Source organism: Sebastes umbrosus, chromosome 20 (genome assembly GCF_015220745.1).
Source record: "Sebastes umbrosus isolate fSebUmb1 chromosome 20, fSebUmb1.pri, whole genome shotgun sequence".
Lineage (NCBI taxonomy): Eukaryota > Metazoa > Chordata > Actinopteri > Perciformes > Sebastidae > Sebastes > Sebastes umbrosus.
In genome coordinates this window covers 25,301,217-25,324,773 of record NC_051288.1, presented here as the reverse complement: position 1 = coordinate 25,324,773, position 23,557 = coordinate 25,301,217, and the positions used below count along the sequence as shown (strand labels likewise).

The 23,557-nt window shown below is 37.5% G+C and overlaps 1 protein-coding gene across 5 annotated transcripts in view; it reads right to left on the bottom strand.

The window, feature by feature from the left end:
• baiap2b (BAR/IMD domain containing adaptor protein 2b) overlaps positions 1 to 23,557 on the bottom strand; it is an 87,154-nt gene that overhangs the window by 1,046 nt on the left and 62,551 nt on the right. For 4 of the 5 annotated variants that reach the window (XM_037754163.1, XM_037754164.1, XM_037754165.1 and 1 more), the window contains 7 exons: positions 18,903 to 19,055; positions 15,588 to 15,824; positions 13,863 to 14,067; positions 12,551 to 12,752; positions 12,341 to 12,421; positions 11,751 to 11,916; positions 8,760 to 8,797 (listed from right to left, as the gene is read on the bottom strand). In XM_037754163.1, coding sequence (XP_037610091.1) covers positions 8,760 to 8,797; positions 11,751 to 11,916; positions 12,341 to 12,421; positions 12,551 to 12,752; positions 13,863 to 14,067; positions 15,588 to 15,824; positions 18,903 to 19,055 — 1,082 coding nt within the window. Of the gene's footprint in view, positions 1 to 6,528; positions 7,048 to 8,759; positions 8,798 to 11,750; positions 11,917 to 12,340; positions 12,422 to 12,550; positions 12,753 to 13,862; positions 14,068 to 15,587; positions 15,825 to 18,902; positions 19,056 to 23,557 lie in introns of those variants that run through there. The other variant, XM_037754166.1, reaches the window with a different exon arrangement.

Here is a 23,557-nt window from a genome sequence, read left to right as displayed (position 1 = left end):
GCTCCATTTAAAAAAACTAAAAAAAACTTTACTGTTTCTTGTCTGAATTTTGAGGTGCTGCTGCTAGTATTTCAATATTTAAAAAAATATATATTTTTTTACTTTTTTTGTAACATATTTTACTGACTTTTTGTTTTTTTTACTTTTTTGTGAAATACTATACAATGACTTTTTTTTTTACTTTCCTTCTTTTGTGACATACTTTACTGTGAATTTTTTTTTTATACTTTTTTTTCGACATACTATACTGTGACTTTTTTTTTTTTTAAACTTTTTTGTGACATACTTTACTGTGACTTTTTTTTAATTATTTTTTTATACTTTTTTTTCGACATACTATACTGTGACTTTCTTTTTTTTTACTTTTTTGTGACATATTTTACTATGACTTTTTTTTTTTTTTTTTTTACTTTTTTGTGACATATTTTACTATGACTTTTTTTTAATTTTTTTTTTATACTTTTTTTTCGACATACTATACTGTGACTTTTTTTTTTTTTAACTTTTTTTGTGACATATTTTACAATGACTTGTTTTTTTTTTTTTACTTTTTTGTGACATATTTTACTGTGACTTTTTTTTTACTTTTTTTACTTTTTTGTGACATAGTTTACTGTGACTTTTTTTTTACTTTTACTTTTTTGTGACATACTTTACTGTGACTTTTTTTTTTTTCGACATACTATACTGTGACTTTTTCTTTAACTTTTATTTCGACATACTATAGTGACTTTTTTTTTTTTTAACTTTTTTGTGATATACTATACTGTGACTTTTTTTTTTACTTTTTTGTGACATATTTTACTATGACTTTTTTTTTTTTTACTTTTTTTGTGACATATTTTACTATGACTTTTTTTTTTTTTACTTTTTTGTGACATATTTTACTATGACTTTTTTTTTTTTTTTTTTTACTTTTTTGTGACATATTTTACTATGACTTTTTTTAATTTTTTTTTACTTTTTTGTGACATACTATACTGTGACTTTTTTTTTTTACTTTTTTGTGACATATTTTACTATGACTTTTTTTTTTTTTTTACTTTTTTGTGACATATTTTACTATGACTTTTTTTTTTTTTTTACTTTTTTTGTGACATATTTTAATATTAATTTTTTTTTTTTTTTTAATTTTTTGTGACATATTTTACTATGACTTTTTTTTTTTTTTTTTACTTTTTTGTGACATACTATACTGTGACTTTTTTTTTTTTTACTTTTTTTGTTACATATTTTACTATGACTTATTTTTTTTTTTTTTACTTTTTTGTGACATATTTTACTGACTTTTTTTTTTTTTTTACTTTTTTGTGACATATTTTACTATGACTTTTTTTTTTTAAACTTTTTTTGTGACATATTTTACTGTGACTTTTTTTTTTTTACTTTTTTTGTGACATATTTTACTATGACTTTTTTTTTTTTTTTTACTTTTTTGTGACATACTATACTGTGACTTTTTTTTTTTTACTTTTTTGTGACATATTTTACTGACTTTTTTTTTTTTTTTACTTTTTTGTGACATATTTTACTATGACTTTTTTTTTTTTTAAACTTTTTTTGTGACATATTTTACTGTGACTTTTTTTTTTTTTTTACTTTTTTTGTGACATTTTACTATGACTTTTTTTTTTTTTTACTTTTTTGTGACATATTTTACTATGACTTTTTTTTTTTTAAACTTTTTTTGTGACATATTTTACTATGATTTTTTTTTTTTTTTTACTTTTTTGTGACATATTTTACTATGACTTTTTTTTTTTTTTACTTTTTTTGTGACATATTTTACTATGACTTTTTTTTTTTTTTACTTTTTTGTGACATATTTTACTGACTTTTTTTTTTTTTTACTTTTTTGTGACATACTATACTGTGACTTTTTTTTTTTTAAACTTTTTTTGTGACATATTTTACTATGATTTTTTTTTTTTTTACTTTTTTGTGACAAATTTTACTATGACTTTTTTTTTTTTTTTTTACTTTTTTGTGACAAATTTTACTATGACTTTTTTTTAATTTTTTTTTATACTTTTTTTTCGAGATACTATACTGTGACTTTTTTTTTTTTTAAACTTTTTTGTGACATATTTTACTATGATTTCTTTTTAATTTTTTTTTTATACTTTTTTTTCGACATACTATACTGTGACTTTTTTTTTTTTTTTACTTTTTTTGTGACATATTTTACTATGACTTTTTTTTTTTTTTTACTTTTTTGTGACATATTTTACTGACTTTTTTTTTTTTTTTTTACTTTTTTGTGACATACTATACTGTGACTTTTTTTTTTTTTACTTTTTTTGTGACATATTTTACTGACTTTTTTTTTTTTTTTTACTTTTTTGTGACATATTTTACTATGACTTTTTTTTTTTTTTTACTTTTTTGTGACATATTTTACTATGACTTTTTTTTTTTTTTTTTTACTTTTTTGTGACATACTATACTGTGACTTTTTTTTTTTTTACTTTTTTTGTGACATATTTTACTATGACTTTTTTTTTTTTTTTTACTTTTTTTGTGACATATTTTACTGACTTTTTTTTTTTTTTCACTTTTTTGTGACATATTTTACTATGACTTTTTTTTTTTTTTTACTTTTTTGTGACATATTTTACTATGACTTTTTTTTTTTTTTTTTTTACTTTTTTGTGACATACTATACTGTGACTTTTTTTTTTTTTACTTTTTTTGTGACATATTTTACTATGACTTTTTTTTTTTTTTTACTTTTTTTGTGACATATTTTACTGACTTTTTTTTTTTTTCACTTTTTTGTGACATATTTTACTATGACTTTTTTTTTTTTTTTTTACTTTTTTGTGACATATTTTACTATGACTTTTTTTTTTTTTTACTTTTTTGTGACATACTATACTGTGACTTTTTTTTTTTTTTAAACTTTTGTGACATATTTTACTATGATTTTTTTTAAATTTTTTTTTTATACTTTTTTTTCGACATACTATACTGTGACTTTTTTTTTTTTTACTTTTTTTGTGACATATTTTACTATGACTTTTTTTTTTTTTTTACTTTTTTGTGACATATTTTACTATGACTTTTTTTTTTTTTTTTTTACTTTTTTGTGACATATTTTACTATGACTTTTTTTTAATTTTTTTTTATACTTTTTTTTCGAGATACTATACTGTGACTTTTTTTTTTTTTAAACTTTTTTGTGACATATTTTACTATGATTTCTTTTTAATTTTTTTTTATACTTTTTTTTTCGACATACTATACTGTGACTTTTTTTTTTTTTTTTACTTTTTGTGACATATTTTACTATGACTTTTTTTTTTTTTTTACTTTTTTGTGACATATTTTACTATGACTTTTTTTTTTTTTTACTTTTTTTGTGACATATTTTACTATGACTTTTTTTTTTTTTTACTTTTTTTGTGACATATTTTACTGACTTTTTTTTTTTTTTACTTTTTTGTGACATATTTTACTATGACTTTTTTTTTTACTTTTTTGTGACATATTTTACTATGACTTTTTTTTAATTTTTTTTTTATACTTTTTTTTCGAGATACTATACTGTGACTTTTTTGTGACATATTTTACTATGATTTTTTTTTAAATTTTTTTTTTATACTTTTTTTTCGACATACTATACTGTGACTTTTTTTTTTTTTACTTTTTTTGTGACATATTTTACTATGACTTTTTTTTTTTTTTTTTACTTTTTTTGTGACATATTTTACTATGACTTTTTTTTTTTTTTTCACTTTTTTGTGACATATTTTACTATGACTTTTTTTTTTTTTTTTACTTTTTTGTGACATATTTTACTATGACTTTTTTTTAATTTTTTTTTTATACTTTTTTTTCGAGATACTATACTGTGACTTTTTTTTTTTACTTTTTTTGTGACATATTTTACTATGACTTTTTTTTTTTTTTTACTTTTTTGTGACATATTTTACTATGACTTTTTTTTTTTTTAACATTTTTTTCGACCTACTATACTGTGACTTTTTTTTTTTTTAACTTTAGTGTGTTAAATGTAAGATACTGAAAGTGAAAGTATTGACATGCACTAGGAATAATTAAAATATAATGCACAAAATGTTTGTGAGGGTCGCTCTTTGAGAAACTGCTGTAGAGACTGCCAGTCAGACTCAATGATGATCTTACTTGTTATGGTAACTCATATGTATCACATTCATAAATATAGTTCTACACACTCACAAATGCTGTGTGTTAACATGAAAATTATGACCCAAATATACTGAATTCAGGACACATGAAACAGGCAGGCACACCGACAGGCATAGAAACCACAACACAGTCAACTACAAATAAAAACAAACAGTGTCACTATAAAATGAAGATGCTGTGATTAGGAAACACAAACACATACGGTTGAGTTGAGAAAGGTACCTTTGCTAGCAGCAGGAAGAGCAGGCCAGTGTGTTTATGGTAGTGGCAGCTCAGGGCGGGTAGGATGCAGTTTAACTACTACTGTGCACTGAACACACACACACACACACACTCACACTGCACATGCAACAAGGCCGGTGAGAGGTTAAGATGGGAACCAACTCCGTTCCAGAAACGTTGACATGAGGAAGTGACGCCAAATGTGCACGAAAGCTTCTGGTTAATGCGTTAAAGCACGAGGATGATCACCAGCTTCTCAGCTATGAGACGGGAACGCTCATTCTTCTGTTAGGTTGTCATCAGTGTCAGGACCTGGAAAAGATTGTGCAAGAACCACAGCGACCTGGGGGAAATTGCCTCTTTTGTGGAGGAGGAAATTAATTTTTTTTCTCGTAACATTATGACTTTATTCTCAAAATCTCAGATTTGTTTTTCTCTCATTGTGGCCCTAATACTCCGTCGTAGACAGTACTTTGATGAGATTTTTTGTACAAACCTCTTCAAGACTTAGAAGCCAACAATATGAGGAAGACCAGGGACTAACTGGACCGACATACAGATAAGCAGACCAGCGTCTTTATTTAGCACAGAGACAATCAGACAAACAAGTTTCTTTTATCTTTCAAAACATGATGCTTTTACTCACCGGGGTTTTAAAATCAAGCCTTTAATTGCAAAGACAACAGTACAAGAAGGCTGAATGAGGGTTCAACATCACATTAACTCCCCTTGAAGGCTGCAGAGAGGCTGTGCCATAAATACGTGCCCTGGATAGACGTGGCTCAGCGTAAACACCACGCCGTTTCATTATAGGAACACTACCGACGCCTCATTTGAATCTCTGGATCCAGAAGTTCATCAGCATATTTATTATTGACGATAATTCAATGATAAAGTCTTAAATTGCCACAAAAAATATATATATATAATTCACGTTAGTCATTGAATCCACAGTAAGAGGCACTATAATGTCCGAACGTACAAAAAGATTTTAAATGGTTGCAGTTGAAAAGCAGATGTTTTGCAATGACGTGCACCGAACAACAGTACCAGTTGTCTTTTCTTCAAAATTTGATTATTCAGTCTGAAAAATGTAAAAAAAAAAAGTCCAAAACCCAAGAATATTCAATTTATGATGATAATTTAACAGAAAAAAGCAACAAATTGTACAACGGAGTATTAAACCACATTGAGGGGAAAAACTAAATCAGAGATTTCGAGAATAAAGTCATATTACAAGAAAAAAAGTCATATGAGATAAAGTCAGAAGTTTAAGAGACAAAAAGTCGTAATATGAGAATAAAGTCATAAGTTTCAAGAGAAAAAAAGTCATATATTTAATAGAAAAGTCGTAATATTATGAATATTACGACTTTTTTTTTTTTTTTTAAATAGTATGACTTTATTCTTATTAAATTACGACTTTTTTTTTTTTTTTTTTTTTAAATAGTATGACTTTATTCTTATTAAATTACGACTTTTTTTCTCGTAATATTATGACTTTATTCTCGTAATCTCTGATTTATTTTCCCCTCATTGTGGCCCTAATACTCCGTCGTAAAATTGTCACATAAGAGAAGCCAGCGGATGTTTAGCATTTTTAAAAATAAAGTCACGGTGATGAAACCGCTCCTCCGTTACGATCGTCTAATCAACGAATAGATTGAGCACTAAACTCAACTCAGAGCCTCGTGTGTCCTTCAGGGACATTCAGGGACGAGGGATAGTTGACCCCATTCAGCCTCGGCATGATATTCACACACCACAATAGATAGTCAAAGACCCGGAGCACCTGGGTTAGTGTGTCTGAGCACAGCGTTCAAAGGCTGATACTGAAAACAGTTACAGTAGGTTTGTTTACAGAAAGTCAGAAATATAGACTATTACTTTCATAAGGTGCGTTGTTTTAGTTTTTTTGTTGTATGAACTAATCATAGATACTTTGACAAGCACTTGTGTAGTATGGCACATTTATGTACAGTAAACATTCCCATCACAACGTCTCCGCTCCATAAAACATTTACATGAGCTGTCCACTACTCGTGATACCTCTTATGTCCGAGGAATACAAAACCTCACAGCATGGAAACTATCGGTAAATACTGAAAGACCCAGTAAAATATTGATTGTAATGCCGTTTTTTTACATGAAAATCCTCTTTGGGATCATTAATTTCACACCCTGATTATAACATATCCTTTACATAGTCATTCTGATGGGAGAGAGCACTGATGTCTGTGGTTCCGTTGGTGAGGAAATATGTAAAAGATGTGCATGCATGAAAGACAAGCAAAAGATACATTTTCCTCAGAGAAAATGTCCATCACGTTGATTTTTGAATATTGGGATGGCACAGAGTTTTTGTTGTGGTGCGGCGCGGCTCCGCACCGAGGCTTCACCACCGGCCCGGTTAGACAGCACAGGGCGGGGTAGGGGGGAGGAAGAGGAGGGAGATCAGAGAGAGGGGGGAGGATACAGACAAAAGCCTCTTCCTTGCTTTGATTGGCTCAGGGAGAGTTTATTGTCGTTAAGTGGGGAGGCAGGGAGGGAACGAAGGGGTAAGGGTTCGGCCCCCCCTGTCCTATCGCATCGTCTGGCTGAGTCTGTTTGTCTTTCTGTCCTCACACTGTGGAAATCAATTTTCCCTCTGTGGAACTGTGGACACAGAGAGGGAGAGGCTTCCAGGTGGGTGGGCTGGTTCAGGAGAAACAGCAGCAAACAACAACCAGGACACACGGAGAGAAGCAGAAAGCACGTCCACCCTCCAACATGACTAATAAAACCCCCCTCAACGTAAACCCACCTCTGAGAGGATGCTTATCAAATGAACGGTGAATGAGGAGGGTTGGAAGCAGGGTGAGCTCGTTAGTGATTGGGTGAGTGAATGGGTGGGTGGGTGCAGTTAGCAGGTGGAAGCGCTACTGGAGCTGCATGGTGCATGGGGGGGTGTTTGGAGGTCAAAGCACGAGTGTGATGATATTAATGAACAAAAAGAAAACTTAAATCAACTTAAGACAGAAACCAAATGAACCAAAACAACAACGTGTCCTCACACAACAGTTCGTATGATATCTTACGAAAAGTTAGTCCTCATTAGGGATGTCACGAAGACCAATACTTCGGTACCAAGTCGATACCAAAATTCTAAAAATGTGACGGTATTCTTTTTCTACAGTATTTTTAATATTCCTTCTATTTAAATTGTTCATATTTTATATGTCTGACTACTTTTTTTTTTTTTACTGTGTTGTATCTTGATTTTTGTTTTTAATGCTGCTTATTGTTTCTGCACTATATATCCCCTTTGCTGCTGTACACTGCAAATTCCCCCACTGTGGGACTAATAAAGGAATATCTGATCTTATCTTATCTTAGTATATAAACATCGAATTTAATTTAATATTTGAATTTTTTTTTATTTTTAATTTAATTATTTTAGACGAAAAAGGTTAAGAAGCGTGTGATCATGTGTAAATAATAGTAATAATCCACGATTAAAAAAAAAAAAAATATATATATATATATATATATAAAAATAATATAAATAATAACATAAAATAATATAATATAAATAATATAATAATATAAAAATAATTCCTGACATATTTGACTTCAGGACATCTCTGACTGCATACATGCTGAAAACCTTTTTACTGCATTAATTTAGATATTTTCCAAAGTAAAAGTCCCTAGAAGTGTATGATTCAACTGTTTCCCATAGAGTTAAAAAGTTAACAAAAATCGCAATACATATCGAATCGGCACCCGAGTATCGTGATAGTAACGGGAGATAGGTGAATCGTCCCAGCCTTACTAAACAGGGCATTACTTTTCGTATGTATAGCTACGAACAGCGTATGAGAACAGCCTGACCAATAACATGCCTTATAATATAATCCATTTTTATTTCTTAAAAAGGAAACAGTTATTTTGAAATGGTCGTGTCTGTCTGGGGGTGAGATGGACTTCTTAACATTCTTCAACCAAACACAGAGCCAGAGTCTTAATCACTTTATGATATTATCACTTATCGTATCCTATCAAACAGAAAAGAGCACAAAGAAAACAAAACAGAAATGTGGCGTGTTCTGCTGGTTGTGTGTTTGCGGGTCTGAACTTCAGGCTACGCGCCACAAAACGTCCCAACGTCCCTCAACTCTCCATCATCTGTTTGTTTCAACAAGTCAGTTCTGGTTCAGTCAGTTCACTCAGAATGGTAGTGTAGAAGATCCCAGCGCCCAACACCACCATCGTCCAATTATTCAACATATTTAATTTCTGCTTGAACTAACTGAACTGGATCTGAGTTGAACCAGATTTTTGTATCAATACAAAATAAAATATGAACTGCAAAAAGTGGTTCTTACCTTGTGGGGAAGCGGGGCTCGTACTCTTCAACTCCTTGCTGTAAAAACAAAGACAGAAGACAGACTTAGTCATGAATACTTACAATACACTACAAGATGATTCTGAGAATATGTGAGGAGAGAAATAGGCATTACAGTAACAGAATATTGATTCATATTTGATCAGCGCTGCCTAGTTTGACCGTTTGATCGGGGTTGGCGAGTGATTGACAGCTGATCAGAGACGGCAGACTCCAGATCAGCTCTGATTGGTTGTTTTCCTCCGGTCTGTGAAATCTTGCAGATGCCGTCAGGAGCACCGGAGGACACAGAGGCACATGATGTTTTTTCAGATTACCTGTCTCATGCACTACTGTCATGATATACTGATATAGTTTTATAAAAATAACTTTTTTTAAATCATATTTGCTCCATTTCTTCCCACTGCAGCTTCTAGAAACTGGAAAGTTGCGATGACCACAGCAGCCAGCAGATGGCAGCAGAGAAACGTGGTAGAAGAGCGAGACGGCAGCGTCTCAGCAGAGTGAGGCTCTTCCTACAGCAGCTGGATATCAACACTGATCTACTGTATGACTACACATCTCTCAACGAGAGAATATGAAAGATCTTATGATGTTCATATGACTCTAATAACACGTTAATACCTTCTTGACCTTCTTGCTAATTCCTTTTTGTAACCAGCAGATCCTCCGTAAGGCTGAATGTATGTTAGCATCTTCTGGTAATGTGCTCTCTAGTGATTTTCTCCGTTTGCCGTTGGGACGTCGTTGCGGTTTTAGATTATGCATTTCTTATGGATCACAGATCCTTTTATCGCTCATTAGACTGATTCTTCTATTGATCTTATTCAGTCTGTTTATTTAGTAGTTAGTCTCATTTACATCAGTCATCGTTTTAGGTCCTGTTACATATATTGTTGTTGTGTGTCACTATGTTTTATCTATGTTTTTATGTACTAGCTGCTCCAAACCATTTGCCCCTAGAGGGATTAATAAAGTTGTTTGAAGTGAATTGCTCTTTTTGATAGTCTGGTCTGTCCAGTCAGCATTAACTTTGGTGATTTGTAGGTCAAACATTGTTTGATTGTCTGTTAAAACAACATTTAAATGATGATAAGGTCGCTGAGTGATGAAGTTACACGAGTTTCCTCATTGGCTCGTTGCTTTTTCAATATGAAAAGGCGATAACAGTCCTTTATGCAAATGAGTTCATCTAGCGCGGCGCGTCCGTCCAGCTCACGAAACGTGGACCAAGCTGTGAAACTATGTTAACTTAAACGCTTAAAAAACTTAAATGTTTTCAGAAGTAGATTTTGGTGAATTGTTTAGACGGAATAACGTCTACGAGCAGGCCACCATGAAGTTGTTCCCTGTTTGAAAACCAGGGACCAATCAGGTGAACGTCACCGCTTGAACGGCCAGTTGAGTCAAAGAGTACAGAAGCAAAGAGACGAAACTCTGGTGTTGTTTTTGACAACAGCCGCTGCCATCTTGGACTGAAAACACTTATTAAATATATAATTTTATTGTTCAACACAGGCCATTTCAGTAGAATATGACTGTAGAATAGTAATAACTTTGTTTTACTTTCATACGGCACTTTTTAGGCGGACAGTTTACTGGCGTCCGGTAGTCGCTTTCAGTCCAAAATGGCGGAAGTAGCTCTGCTGCTGGGCGCAACGAACAATTGACTTTCACTTCTTGGCGATATACGATCTTTGCCCCTAGTGTCCTCAACGGAACTGGTGGACGCGTCCCGCTGGATTTAACATTATAGACATGACCACAGACTGACCGTACACGGCCCAGACATATACTCCGTTCGGACCGAGTCTTGTTGGATGTGAAACGAGTCCTAACTGTAATTTAAAACATACTCCGTTGAGTGTAACCGTGTACAATAAGTTTAATTTTTCACACCAAATTTAGCCCGTTGTTAACCAGAGGTTTTCTGACCTACATATCGAAGCATTGCGGACACTCTCAAGTGCACATGAGGCTGATGACGAACCCCCAGTTCTCCTTAAATGTCAGCAGAGATGTTTCCCTCCCTGACGGCTGTGAGGCGGAAGGAACACTTTAAGTTGTTATATGACTGCTGAGCAATTAAAGCATCGCCCACATGTTATGTTCCAGGTGAGGCGTGGGAGGCAGGCTGGGCTGATAGAAGGGTTCACTGCTGCATAAGTCTATTCCTGGTTCTGCCTTTTGAAAAATTAACCCCCGCTGCCTCCTCTCTCCCTCCCCTTTCATTCAGTCAGTGATCAACCGACGCCTGTCAGAAGTGCTTCCCCTCAGAGACCGAGGCAGCCGGGCGCACACAGAGAAACTTCTCCGATCTGAGCTGCGTTGCATCTTACACTCGACCTCCAGTAAACAGGAACATGGGAAGCGAAGGAGAACTGATTTGTGCGTCTATATGAGCTAATGTAGGAGGGCGTTCTCAGAGCTGGTAAAGGAAGAAACTAGGGATGCTAATAATTAACCGTTTAACCGCTATACGACATTAAGAAACGGTTAAAAAAATATACATATTAATAATTAATTAAAAACTGAACAAAACTCAGAGGACACCAGAGTTTTGTCTCTTTGCTTCTTTACTCTTTGACTCACCTGGCCGTTCAAGCGTTGACGTTCTCTCTCGTTGATGCACCTGATTGGTTCCTTGTTTTCTGCCTCCAATCCACCAACATCTACTTCTGAAAACATTTTCGTTGCATGCGACGCACTAATCTTGTCGGTTAACGGTTAATAATCGGTTAACTAGGGTTGATTATTAGCATCCCTAGAAGAGACAGCCTGTAGTGTATCTCAGGTCAGCAACACGTAGGGAGAAGCTGCCTCACAACTTTCTGAGACAGACGAGTGCAGCTCTTTGCCAGGTTTGGTGCGACGGCTCAGCTCATGTGTCACGTGTGAACTTGCGCGTGTGTGTGGGTAGATGCCAGTGTGTGTGTGTGTGTTTGTGTGCTTGTTTTTCAGACCCCCCCACCTGTGAGAAGCCTGGCACCGCCACGCTGTAGGGGCGTTGTTGTCTGCCATGCAGCGCCGCAGCGCTCTGTGCCGCCATATGGGAGTGGATGCCGTAATCAGGGACGGGGAGAGCCATGTCTTCTCTCTCTAGAAGGTTGCCCGTGCTGCTGCTCTTCCCGTGGAGGCTGGAAACACACAAGGAGCAGAAAATGAGGAAACAGTAAACATGTTGTCCCCCAGGCGGCCAATCAGGAAAAAATACTTTAGCCTGTGGGTGTTTATGAGGAAGATGTGCATGGGAGCCGTCAGAGGGCTGCAGTACTCTCTGTTTTCATTGGAAGGTTTTACATCTCACAAGCTGTCGGGCCAATCAGTGTCCAATCAAGTCTGTGACTTCCAGACAAAGGAACAGGAAGTGCTAAAATGCTAACTCATTTCCAGGATTTAGGACTCTTTCCTGCAGCGCTCTATTAACCTCAATAATATAACAAACTACAAAAATCATAAATATGCCTACAAAACAAATACATCAGCAATCACACAACATTCAGCTGATTCATGTTTAGTGAAGTAATGACTTTCACTTTTAGGACAAAATTAAAAACATACTTGTGTACTCGAAGTTGCCTCATGGAGCTGGCGTCAGCGTCATGGATCACCCGGGTGTAGGAGAAGGGAAACCAGCCACGCCTGGAAGAGGTGAAGGGGGGACACCAGATATTAGACATACAAAAAACTAATTAATAACTTTTTTAGGCTCATTGAAAACTGTTTTCTACCAAATAACATCAGTCAGCCTGAAAACAAATAAAAACTCACATCCTCGTCTTCTCGTTCTCTCCGTAGTGCCAGCCATCCCGGGCCTCGGGGACCAGCAGGGTGATCACATCGCCCTCGAAGAAGCTGAGCAGGGTGCTGTTGTCACCGGCCGCGTGGGAGAAGATGGCCTGGACTCGAGTCCTCCCGTTCTTCTCCAGCCCTGCCGCCATGGAGCTGGACCGGGGCAGCGTACGGGTCTCTGCTGGCAGAGACAACAGGAGGTATTTTAGATTTAAGCTTTAGACAAAAATGCTTTTTAGTTTTAGTCACCGAAAAGTGGTTTGATTTTAGTCAAAATATTTTCTCTCTTAATTTTGCCATTTATTTTAATTTAATCTTAGTCCTGTTTAGTCATCATATTATATTGAACATTTCTGTAATTTTAGTCAAACTTATTATCATGATCATTATCTGATAACAAACACAGGTTGAATGACTAAGAATGCAGCTTTGCTGTTAGTTTGAATCCTCCTGACTGACTGAGCTCATTAATGATGCGCGGTTCAGTCGCACCCACCAGTCCGTTATGAGAGCCAATCCGTTACTCAACCACCAGATCCCGACCCAACACCGCCAACTTGATGCATTATAGTAGCACAATGGTTGAGATTGAAACAAGAAGGACAGAGACAGAGGAAGAGAAGATGAAAAGTGACAAAAATAAAGAGTTTTTATGTTTTTAAACTACATTTTAGTCTTTTTTCATCAACGATATTTCATGTTTGATATCGCCACCGTTAGTGTTTAATGACGTCGGTGCCGTCTTCTCATCGTCTCGTCTCAGTCGTGGAAAAAAAGGTTGTTGATGAACAAATTTAGTCGTAGATTTCGTTAACAAAATAAACATTTCTCTAATAAAGACCGCTGACTGGTGTAAAACATGGAGCGTACCGCACCTCCAGACTTCTGCTATGAACCAGTTAACGACAGACACCGCAGGCATTTACTAGATGCACAACAGCTCTCTCTTCTGATATTACAAATGACTCAGTTTTTTGTAAAACCTGTCCTATATCTATTTTTACTCATCGTCTCTCTGTCTCATTTTTAATATCACATCTCCGTGTATTCCCGCCTGCTTTGGCCTGTTTTTTAATAAAACTCCACAGGTTGTGTGAGACATCCAGGCGGATGTGTTCCATTAGCTCTTTAATGGCTTCTTTCCTTGAGATGCAGTGATACTTTTCAAGGAATACACAACCTAATAGAATACATTTGCATACCGAATGCCAAGTTAAAGCTAACTGGTTTGATTAAAGTGTTCTTATGCCACCTTCATCCTTCCACATTAGTATACAGTGTGTGTCCTTACTCAGTGTGGTCTTGCTCTTGGCCGGGGCGACCTTGCGTACAGGCAGGGTGTTGGAGTAGACCTCGCCTCCATGCCGCTGGGTCTGCGGCGAAGGCTTGCCCTGGGCCACCTTGCCTTCCATCCACTGCTGGTAGTCCTCCCCTCCGTGAGCGCCCGCTGTGCCGTTCATCACCGCCATCCCTCCTTCAACGCCTCCCATCAGCCTCTGCCGAGACCGTGAAATTAGCATACAGGCAATTAAAACAAAGTCACCCGAAGCCGTTATATAACATCCGGCAGCTCATTAATAATAATGAAGGAGGTGGAGAGGATCTGGGTCAGGAAGTGCTGCTTAATGAAAAGACTACATTTGAGTATATGTTGCTTTTAAGATAAACATATGGAATGACTACTGGGAGACTGCAACCAGTTTCAAAGTGGATTTAATGAATTTGCGCCGCGGTTTTAATTAAAAACTCGAGCCAAACTGAGGCAGTCTTTCATGTAAATCTTGGAAGTTGTTCTGTTTCCAGTAGCGGGGGGGGGGGGGGGGCCGGCAGCAGGGCCGAGGACGGGAGGAATTTAAACCTCTTCTGTGCAACAAGCTAATTAGCATGGCGCGCTAACGAGTTCATTTGCATTCATAAGAGTTTTCTGAGGATGCGTTGAGATTCCCCCCCATGATGCAACAGCCCTCGACACATTCCTGGTTCTTATTAAGGGTCTCATTAGACACCACTTACCGGTGTTTGTGTGTGTTTGTGTGTGTGTGTACGTGTGTGTGTGCACTTGAGCTTCTATCTTAGTTGAGTTTTAGACCTTGAGACTGAAAACATGTTTGGAAAGCGGCTACATTTGCTAACAGAAGACATTCAGGCGTTCCAAATCTCATACTTGTTCTTTTTACTTTTAGTCCGTACTGCAGCTGCTCTTACTAAGTACATACTGCTGCATGCAGTACACATACAACTGAGACGTACCACTTCATCATGACATTGTGCCTTGAACTTTGACCCTCTTGCTCATATATCCGGTGCCTTCTGTCAGTGAGCGGTCATCTTCAGGCTGTCATCTGTCTGTGCTCAGTCTGCACAGAACAGCATGCTGGCTTACAAACTACAAAATGCAACTGGATGCAGTAGGACATCCTGGTATTTTTAGCGTACTGCATTTGACAAATAAAGAAGCCCTAAACGGACACTATTCTTCTTTGACACATTAACGCAACTTGCGATTTTAAGGTTGCGGCGGATTAGCTCAGTTTTAAAGCTAAAGTGAAGATACTAGTATCATATGAAACTAAAACGCCTGATGAATCCATCGGTACCAACCATGTCATACTAGTTTATCGTGAAAGAGCTCTCCTGACCTCTGACCTCAAGATATATATATCCCTGCTGGGCTGCAGTTTGCCATGTTATGATTGGAGCATATTGTTTTATGCTAAATGCAGTACCTGTGAGTGTTTCTGGATCAATATCTGTCATTGTTTTGTGTTGTTAATATGATTTCCAATAATAAATATATACATACATTTGCATAAAGCAGCGTATTTGCCCACTCCCAAGTTGATAAGAGGATTAAATACTTGATAAAAATCTCCCTTTAAGGTACATTTTGAACAGATAAAAAATGTGCAATTAACTATTTTAATTGAGTGACAACACTAATAAAATGTCTATAAATACTGCACAGGTCTCAGGTAGAATAAATGATGAATTAAAAGGTAGTAGTAGAGGAACCGACCTGCTGTCCCATGCCCCCACTGGCCCTGAGGGCCGCCAGCTCTGGAGGTACCGGCAGCGGTTTAGCACCGGGGATGGGCTCGGAGATGGGCATGCCTGGATGATGACCACCGGGGACCATGGCGCCCGCTACGCCGCTCATCTGCTGGGCCAGGAACATGGCACGATCTGGCAGTTTGTTGGGCTCGGCGCACGCCTGCTGCCACACGGGGATCTTCTGGGACAAAAGCTCTTTCCCCTGAAAGAAAGAAAGAAAGAAGGAAAGAAGGAAGAGATGGGTTGATGCTTGTTTTCAAAACAGTATTGTGCATGTGTGTATTCTTTTCCTCACTTTGCTAATAAATCCTTCAGATCAGGATTAGAAATATATGCACCCTCTGGAGGTAATGCTGCATCACCATGGCATCACATTATTCATACAAGCAGAAGCATGAAAAGGAGAAGGCGAGGAACATGGAGGAGATGCAGGCCACGAGAGATGAGAAGAAGGATGAGAGAGTCCTCCTCACTCATTTGAGAAGCTCTCAGATGCTGAGCTCTCAGGGCTGAGTTACATTCCCTCCATACATTATCCAGCAGCACAGTTACATAAAAGCTACGTCTCATTTGCATGTCGTCGTCGGTGAATAAATGAGGGAATCCATGAATATGGGATAGATGCTGCTCAAACAGTTTTAACTCCACCAGGCTTGTTGTGGAGGATAAACACAGCGAGGCTCTGAGGTTGTCTGGCCCCGCTGAGTGTACGTGGGCTGGAGGAGCGTCAGGTGTCAGGGTGTGGGCGGGATGAACCAATAAATTAACACTGATATTAAAGTACAGCAACAACACATTCATACCAGCAGAGTGAGCATCATGTCATTTGGGGATTCATGCTCCAACTGAAATAAGATAATGATTCCTCTGTCACAGTTAAATTATTGTTCCGTTCAGGTTAGATTAATAGATTTGGGATGCCCCCTCCATGTGTTTTCTATGTGCGTGCAGCTTTCTCAGTGTTTCTTGCTGCAGGTAGAAGCGATGAGTCACCGTGACCTCAGTCAGCCCTCTCCGATAGCTAAGGTAGAGTGTAGGTGGGACGTCTTTACCAGTGTGATGATAAAATCAACTAGCAGACGGTGGCTGTTTTTCCTTCATTCCTGCTTCGCCATCCGCAGCACCGGAGAAGCGCTCTCTGGCAGCGTGTGGGAGGTTTGCCAATTTGTAAAATGTTCCCAGAAAGTAAAGAGAGCTTTAAATCACCAGATTATTTCCTCCAGACCTCCATGCTAACGTACACTAGACTATAATGAGTGATAGCGCTGTGTATTGGCAAGAATCTGGCGATACGATCACGATACAGGGGTTACGATTCAATATATTGCGACACTGTAAGCAAGGCGATATATCGCGATTCTAATTTTAGGAAAACTGGTATAAAGACACTCCATATGTATAAAAGCTGAGCAAAAAAAATCACTATGTAAAATGTCTCCTATGGGGACTAACATCATCACACATGAATACAGTCGGGCTCATTGGATCCACAAGAGTCTCAGCTTTACAGTGAAACCCAATTCATGTAATTCAGAGACTGTTTAGGGACCCCAGTATGCAGAAATATTCAAACACATCATTTTTAGGATAAGAGAAAATAACACATTTATACTGCATTCAAAAAGCTGCATGTTTTTTGACCGTTTTCCTTAAATTAGATTTTTTTTAAAACGCAATAAATTGAATTGCTACCCCAGTATCATGATACGTATCTCGCCGCTATACAGCCATAATCTCTACTAAATATATATTCAAGACTCAACTGTACTTCACAGCCGAGTTTAAGACTAATTAAATCTCTTTCTGCTGTTTATTTATGCATCAACCCATCAGCAGTTTGTGCTCTGTGCTTCCTCCCTCCGTCTATCAATCACTCATTCAGACACTTTCACACCCACACAGTCAGTGAACCAAGTGTTCTCGCAAGAAGTAGGTCATCTTCTCTCTCTCCCGCTGCCTCCCCACCTCACCCACTCACTCCTCTTTACCACCTCACATGTCCCCAGTGTGAAGGGGTGAGGAGGAGATGCTTCTCTTATTAGTAGTTTCTTGGACGATATGAAACTCCTGACGAGTGATCTCCCGACTGCACGGCTGCACGTGAAAAGCCGAGACGCGATGGCGGAAAACTTTGAATGAAACGGACGAATAAATACAGAACGTGACGTGTTTGAGAGAGACAGATGGGAACAAGACAACATGTCGTAGTTTTAAAGGACCAGTGTGTAATATTTATGGAAAAGTATTAATAAGTAATAAGTATGTTTTCTTTATATATCTACGTAGGGAGCGGGTCCTCTCCACGGAGTTGGCCGCCATGTTTCTACAGTAGCCCAGAATGGACAAACCAAACTCTGATAACTTTCCTGCTTGAGCCAGAGTCGATAACGTTACTCGCTCCCGTCGTCGCTGCCTCTCTCATGCTTCATCACTCACTCTAATGGTACGTGAGGGATCGCCTCGCTTCCCAGCATTGGACGCTTGATGCCACTAGAAACAAGGAACGCTTTCCCTCGTGGGCTGCTGCTCCCAGCTTTCAAATCCAGAACCAATATGGCTCGTTTGGAAACTTTCTGCTCTTATATCACGAACATAGTTCACCGAAATGTGTTTCTGAAAACATTTTATGAGAAATAAGCCGTGCAGCTGCTGAATCTCTCTTTATTTTAGATCGACAATGTTTAGTTTAAAAGTTTCTAGTGAGTTTCCAGAGGCGGGGAGTCGCGTTGGAAGCCCCTGATTTGAATATGGAGCAGCCAACATGACTCCTCGTCTCTCGAATCGCGCCGCCACGCTACCAGAATGCATTGCACGGCTACTTACATAGACTGTGGACATGTACCACGAGCACGCTACTCTACAACAACAACAACAACAACAACTGGCTCTAGAGTTTGTGCAATAACACACTTTCCCTGGGACCAATGAAGTTCCAACTAATCAAATCATCTTTAATAAAGGATATTCCACAGAGCCCAGACTAGCTTCAATAAAACAAGAGGTGATTTCCCAGGATCTCACTGAGTAAAGCAATGACTTGGTGGTTAAAAGATGCCTCGATGACGACGTTCAAACTGGGATAAATATGGCTTTTAAATCGCTATATATAAATGTTTACCAGCACGACGAAAATAGATCAAGGAAATGCTGTTGAAACAATAAATATATATATCATTTAAATGTCTAAAAAACCCAGGTTTAACCTAGACATCTTTCAATGCGGAAAACTGTGACGTCACCAACACATGAACAGCTGTTGGCCGAAGCCGTTCCTTCTCACCTTGCTGTGGTAGACGCTGCTGTTCTTGGCCACGGCACACTGGCGGTCCACCAGGAAGCAGTACCTCCTCCTCTCCTCGGACAGAGCGTTCTTGTAGCCCTCGGCGATGTAGTTGTCCAGCTCGGTCTGCTTATTACTGATGGCCTCCACGTACTGCGGGAGAGAAGGGAAAAGGTGGCGTTAAAAAAACATGTTGGCATGTCCTTATTAGGACATTATCTCACTGTTCTGATAGGTAAGGAAGTTTATCTAATATAGCACCATCGTACATGTTTTATCTGTTCAAAATGAACCTTAAAGGGAGATTTGTAGATAGAAAACTACAGATTACTCCTTTTAATACATTCATTTTTTTATGTGTTGGATAAGTATGTTGTCGAGGCAGAAATATGTGATAATGAATGCATGAATTAGCTCAATGAATTACCTAATTAGCACGTCTAGTTATGCTTAATATGTGGCGGTGATTACAGCTCAGCGTTAGGTAACTAGAGCTTCTAATTTAAAATCACATCTCGCTGAAACCAGTTCTGCATGTGGACTTCAGCCTTCAGCAGAACTGGTGTTAATTCAACCAGCCAGTCTTTTATGACGGTGCGTAGGCTGCGTACTTTCTCTGCGAACAACGCCGTCATGGTCATTTACACCTCGCACTGTCTGGCGCTCTGAGAATCTCACTTTATTCAGGAATCTTCAAATGCTTTCAGTTACGTAAGTGAACCTGAGGACAAAGTGGGGTTCGCCACATGATGCTGCTGCCTCTGTGTGTCAAGGTGATGCTGGATGTGGATGAGTGGTTCCACTTGTTTGATGGAGATGTCCTGTGCCTCAGTTCAAGCTCTAAGAGGACTCAGTGGGCTGAGTTGTTGAAGGAGTAGAGGTATAAAAGCCAGACGCAGCCAAAAGGGTGAGCGAGTTTATACTGCAGAGCGAAACACCAGTCAACACATAACAGACACATCTACGATCGCATCTATGTGGAGTTTGACTTCTTTTGTTCTAATTCGTGGTTTTCAGGTCTGATGTGTAATGTGACATTTTAAAAATGCAAAGCGAGCGATTTGACTTTCAAAGCAATGAAAGCACAATTTGTCTGCTTTTTATATGTCAGGATTGTGATGTATGACGCCTGATTTAGTTTATAATGGCACAGTCCATTCAGGAAAATACACCTAAAACAGTTTTAACGCCATTATTTCTTTAACACATTAATACAATCGATCTTTCGGAGGTTGTAGCGGACTAAGTTTTAAAGTTAGAATGAAGATACTGACATCATATCAAATTAGAAGACCTAAAGAATCCATTGGTACCAAGTAGGAGATTAAATAACGCTCCAAACTTACGCTAAATTTTGGCGAGGAAAAACTGTCATGGCCATTTTCAAAGGGGTCCCTTGACCTCTGACCTCCAGATGTGTGAATGTAAATGGGTTCTATGGGTACCCACGAGTCTCCCCTCTACAGACATGCCCACTTTATGATAATCACATGCAGTTTGGGGCAAGTCATAGTCAAGTCAGCACACTGACACACTGACAGCTGTTGTTGCCTGTTGGGCTGCAGTTTGACATGTTATGATTGGAGCATATTGTTTTATGCTAAATGCAGTACCTGTGAGGGTTTCTGGACAATGTCTGTCATTGTTTTGTGTTGTTAATTGATTTCCAATAATAAATATATACATACATTTGCATAAAGCAGCATATTTGTCCACTCCCATGTTGATAAGAGTATTAAATACTTGATAAATCTCCCTTTAAGGTACATTTTGAACAGATAAAACATGTGCCATTAATTGATATTTGGTCTTAAAGGCTCATTTCAAAGCTTCTGTTTTTGGTTCTGACCCGGGATTTGGGGCGTATTCATCGTTCATCTCTCTCCTATACAGTCTCTCTGTTTCCCTGGTGGGAACACGGCTGATATACTGACGAGCCACATGGAGGAGCCACAGTGTCGCACCTCAAACCTCTCGTTGTCTCTTGCTCTCCTGTGTTTGACCCTAACGGGCATCAAAACTGGAAGAGAAGCTAAATGGAAACCATCTGCCAGAATGTGGTCAATTTAGCAGGAAAAGAACAATTTCTGAGAAGTGAACGAGGTCCTTCATGTGGGCGCACAAAGGCTGAACGAGCAGCGATCACCCACAGTGAAATATTAAATGGCGGCAGGCCAACGTAGCGGCAGCAGAGGAAGATGAAGGCCACCTATGAATCATAGAAACTGCGGAGGTGGAGAGGCTTTCAGCCAGCCAACAAAAACACACAGCGAGTGACCGTGTTGATCAGATTCAGACCAGCTTGGCGAGGTCAGGACGGCGGCGAGGGAGCAGTTAATCACCAGAGGGACTGACAGGCTGTGACACGAGGGAGGGGACGACGGAGTGCAGTTAGGAGTGTATTCTACGGATTGGAAGTCAATAGGCGGTTTACCCTGACGTTCATGTGTGTGTTATGAATTCCTCATGATTAAAAACCTGCTGAGAGCTCTGACACGGAAACTAAACACCTCACAGAGGTACGACGAGAAAGTGGAACATTCGCCCCGAGCATTAAGTCGTCCTCACCTGGAATCTACGGAGGACGGAACCTGCCAAAATAAATTAATAAATAAATAAATGACTAGATAAATAAATAAATATGTAATTTTTGTAGCAAAAATAATATTAAAAATAAATGTATCCATTAATTAATTGATAAAATGTGACATAAATTGGAATTTCTGTTTTAATTTGCTTCTATTATTCATATAAATACTCTTCTATTTAATTTAGCCTTTTTTATTTATTTATTTATTTTTTATTAATTTCTACATTTTATATTTATTTTAGCATTTATTTATTTATTTTCTCTCATTTGTGTTTATTTATTTTTGTATTTATTTATTAATTTATTTATTATCTTATTCATGTCTGTATTCTTTTCTTCACACATTTCTTTATGCATTTCTGCATACATTATATAAATATTATATATAGCATTAGATAAAAAATGCATGTGTTAAGTGCATTTAATTTGCGATTAATCACGATTAACTATGGACCATCATGCGATTACATATTGTAATCGATTGACAGCCCTTGTATGTACATGTAGAAAACAGAAAATCAGCTAATTTTCACATTTGAGAGGCTGGAAACTTCAATCATTTGGCATTTTTCCTTGAATAAATGACTTAGAAAATTAAATATATGTGATTTTATATATGTATATATATGACTGCAAATGCATCAGGACGGCAATTTCCCCAGGTTAATCCTGCCATGTCTACCATACAGTATATCTCCTATTACCTCATGAATCCTGTTAATACTGTTCCTTAGTTCTGGCACTGTGTGTGTAGGAGTATATAGTATATAGGACGTTCCTGCTGTAAGCTGAGCACAGCACAGTTTTATAACAGATCCCTGGAGCGCACCACTTCTTTGATGTACATTAAAGTACATTAATCCACCATAGCTGTTCCTGTTCTATTATTTAAGTAGCTTTAATACGTCAGGCCTGCTGTATGCGGCGGTCACATGTGATCACTCTCAGATATGTATGGAGCCCTAATTAGATGCCAACCAGCGTTTCATGCTGCTGCCAATCAGCCGCTCTTCGTCTGAAGCTCCTCTTCACACAAAATATAAAACGTGGCCAAAAGCTGCTCCTGGTTTCTGCTGACAGCGAGCGCAATCAGCATTTAAGACGTGTGCTGAGTGTGTCCAGGATTTATTGACTTATTTCTACGGCTGTCAATCGATTAAAATAATTAATCGTGATTAAACGCACATTTATCTGTTCAAAATGAACCTTAAAGGGAGATTTGTCAAGTATTTAATACTCTTATCAACATGGGAGTGGACAAATATGCTGCTTTATGCAAATGCATGTATATATTTATTATTGTAAATCAATTAACAACACAAAACAATGACAGATATTGATCCAGAAACCCTCACAGGTACTGCATTTAGCATAAAACAATATGCTCCAATCATAACATGGCAAACTGCAGCCCAACAGGCAACAACAGCTGTCAGTGTGTCAGTGTGCTGACTTGACTATGACTTGCCCCAAACTGCATGTGATTATCATAAAGTGGGCATGTCTGTAAAGGGGAGACTCGTGGGTACCCATAGAACCCATTTACATTCACTGATCTGGAGGTCAAAGGTCAAGGGACCCCTTTGAAAATGACCATGACAGTTTTTCCTCGCCAAAATTGAGTGTAAGTTTGGAGCGTTATTTAGCCTCTTACCTTACAAGCTAGTATAACATGGTTGGTACCGATGGATTCTTTAGGTTTTCTAGTTTCAGATGATACCAGTATCTTCACTCTGAATGACAGAATAGCGGCCGGGTTAAAGGGTTAATAATCTACTTTACCATGATGACAATGTCGTTCAGTATCTGTCCACCACTTTGGTCTAGACTGAAATATCTCAACAACTAAGATGAATTGCTGTGACATATTGTGACACTCATCTCCTGACTTTTCCTCTAGTGAGCTTCCTGTTTGTGTTCTTGAGTGAATCATCTCATCCCTCCTCGTTGTTCTCTTCGGAACACAAACACAGCGCTCATCTCACGACATCTGATCTCATCCCATCAAAACAAACGTGTCAGAAATCAGAAAACCCAAGTACTGTAGGCCGGCGGGAAGTGTTTT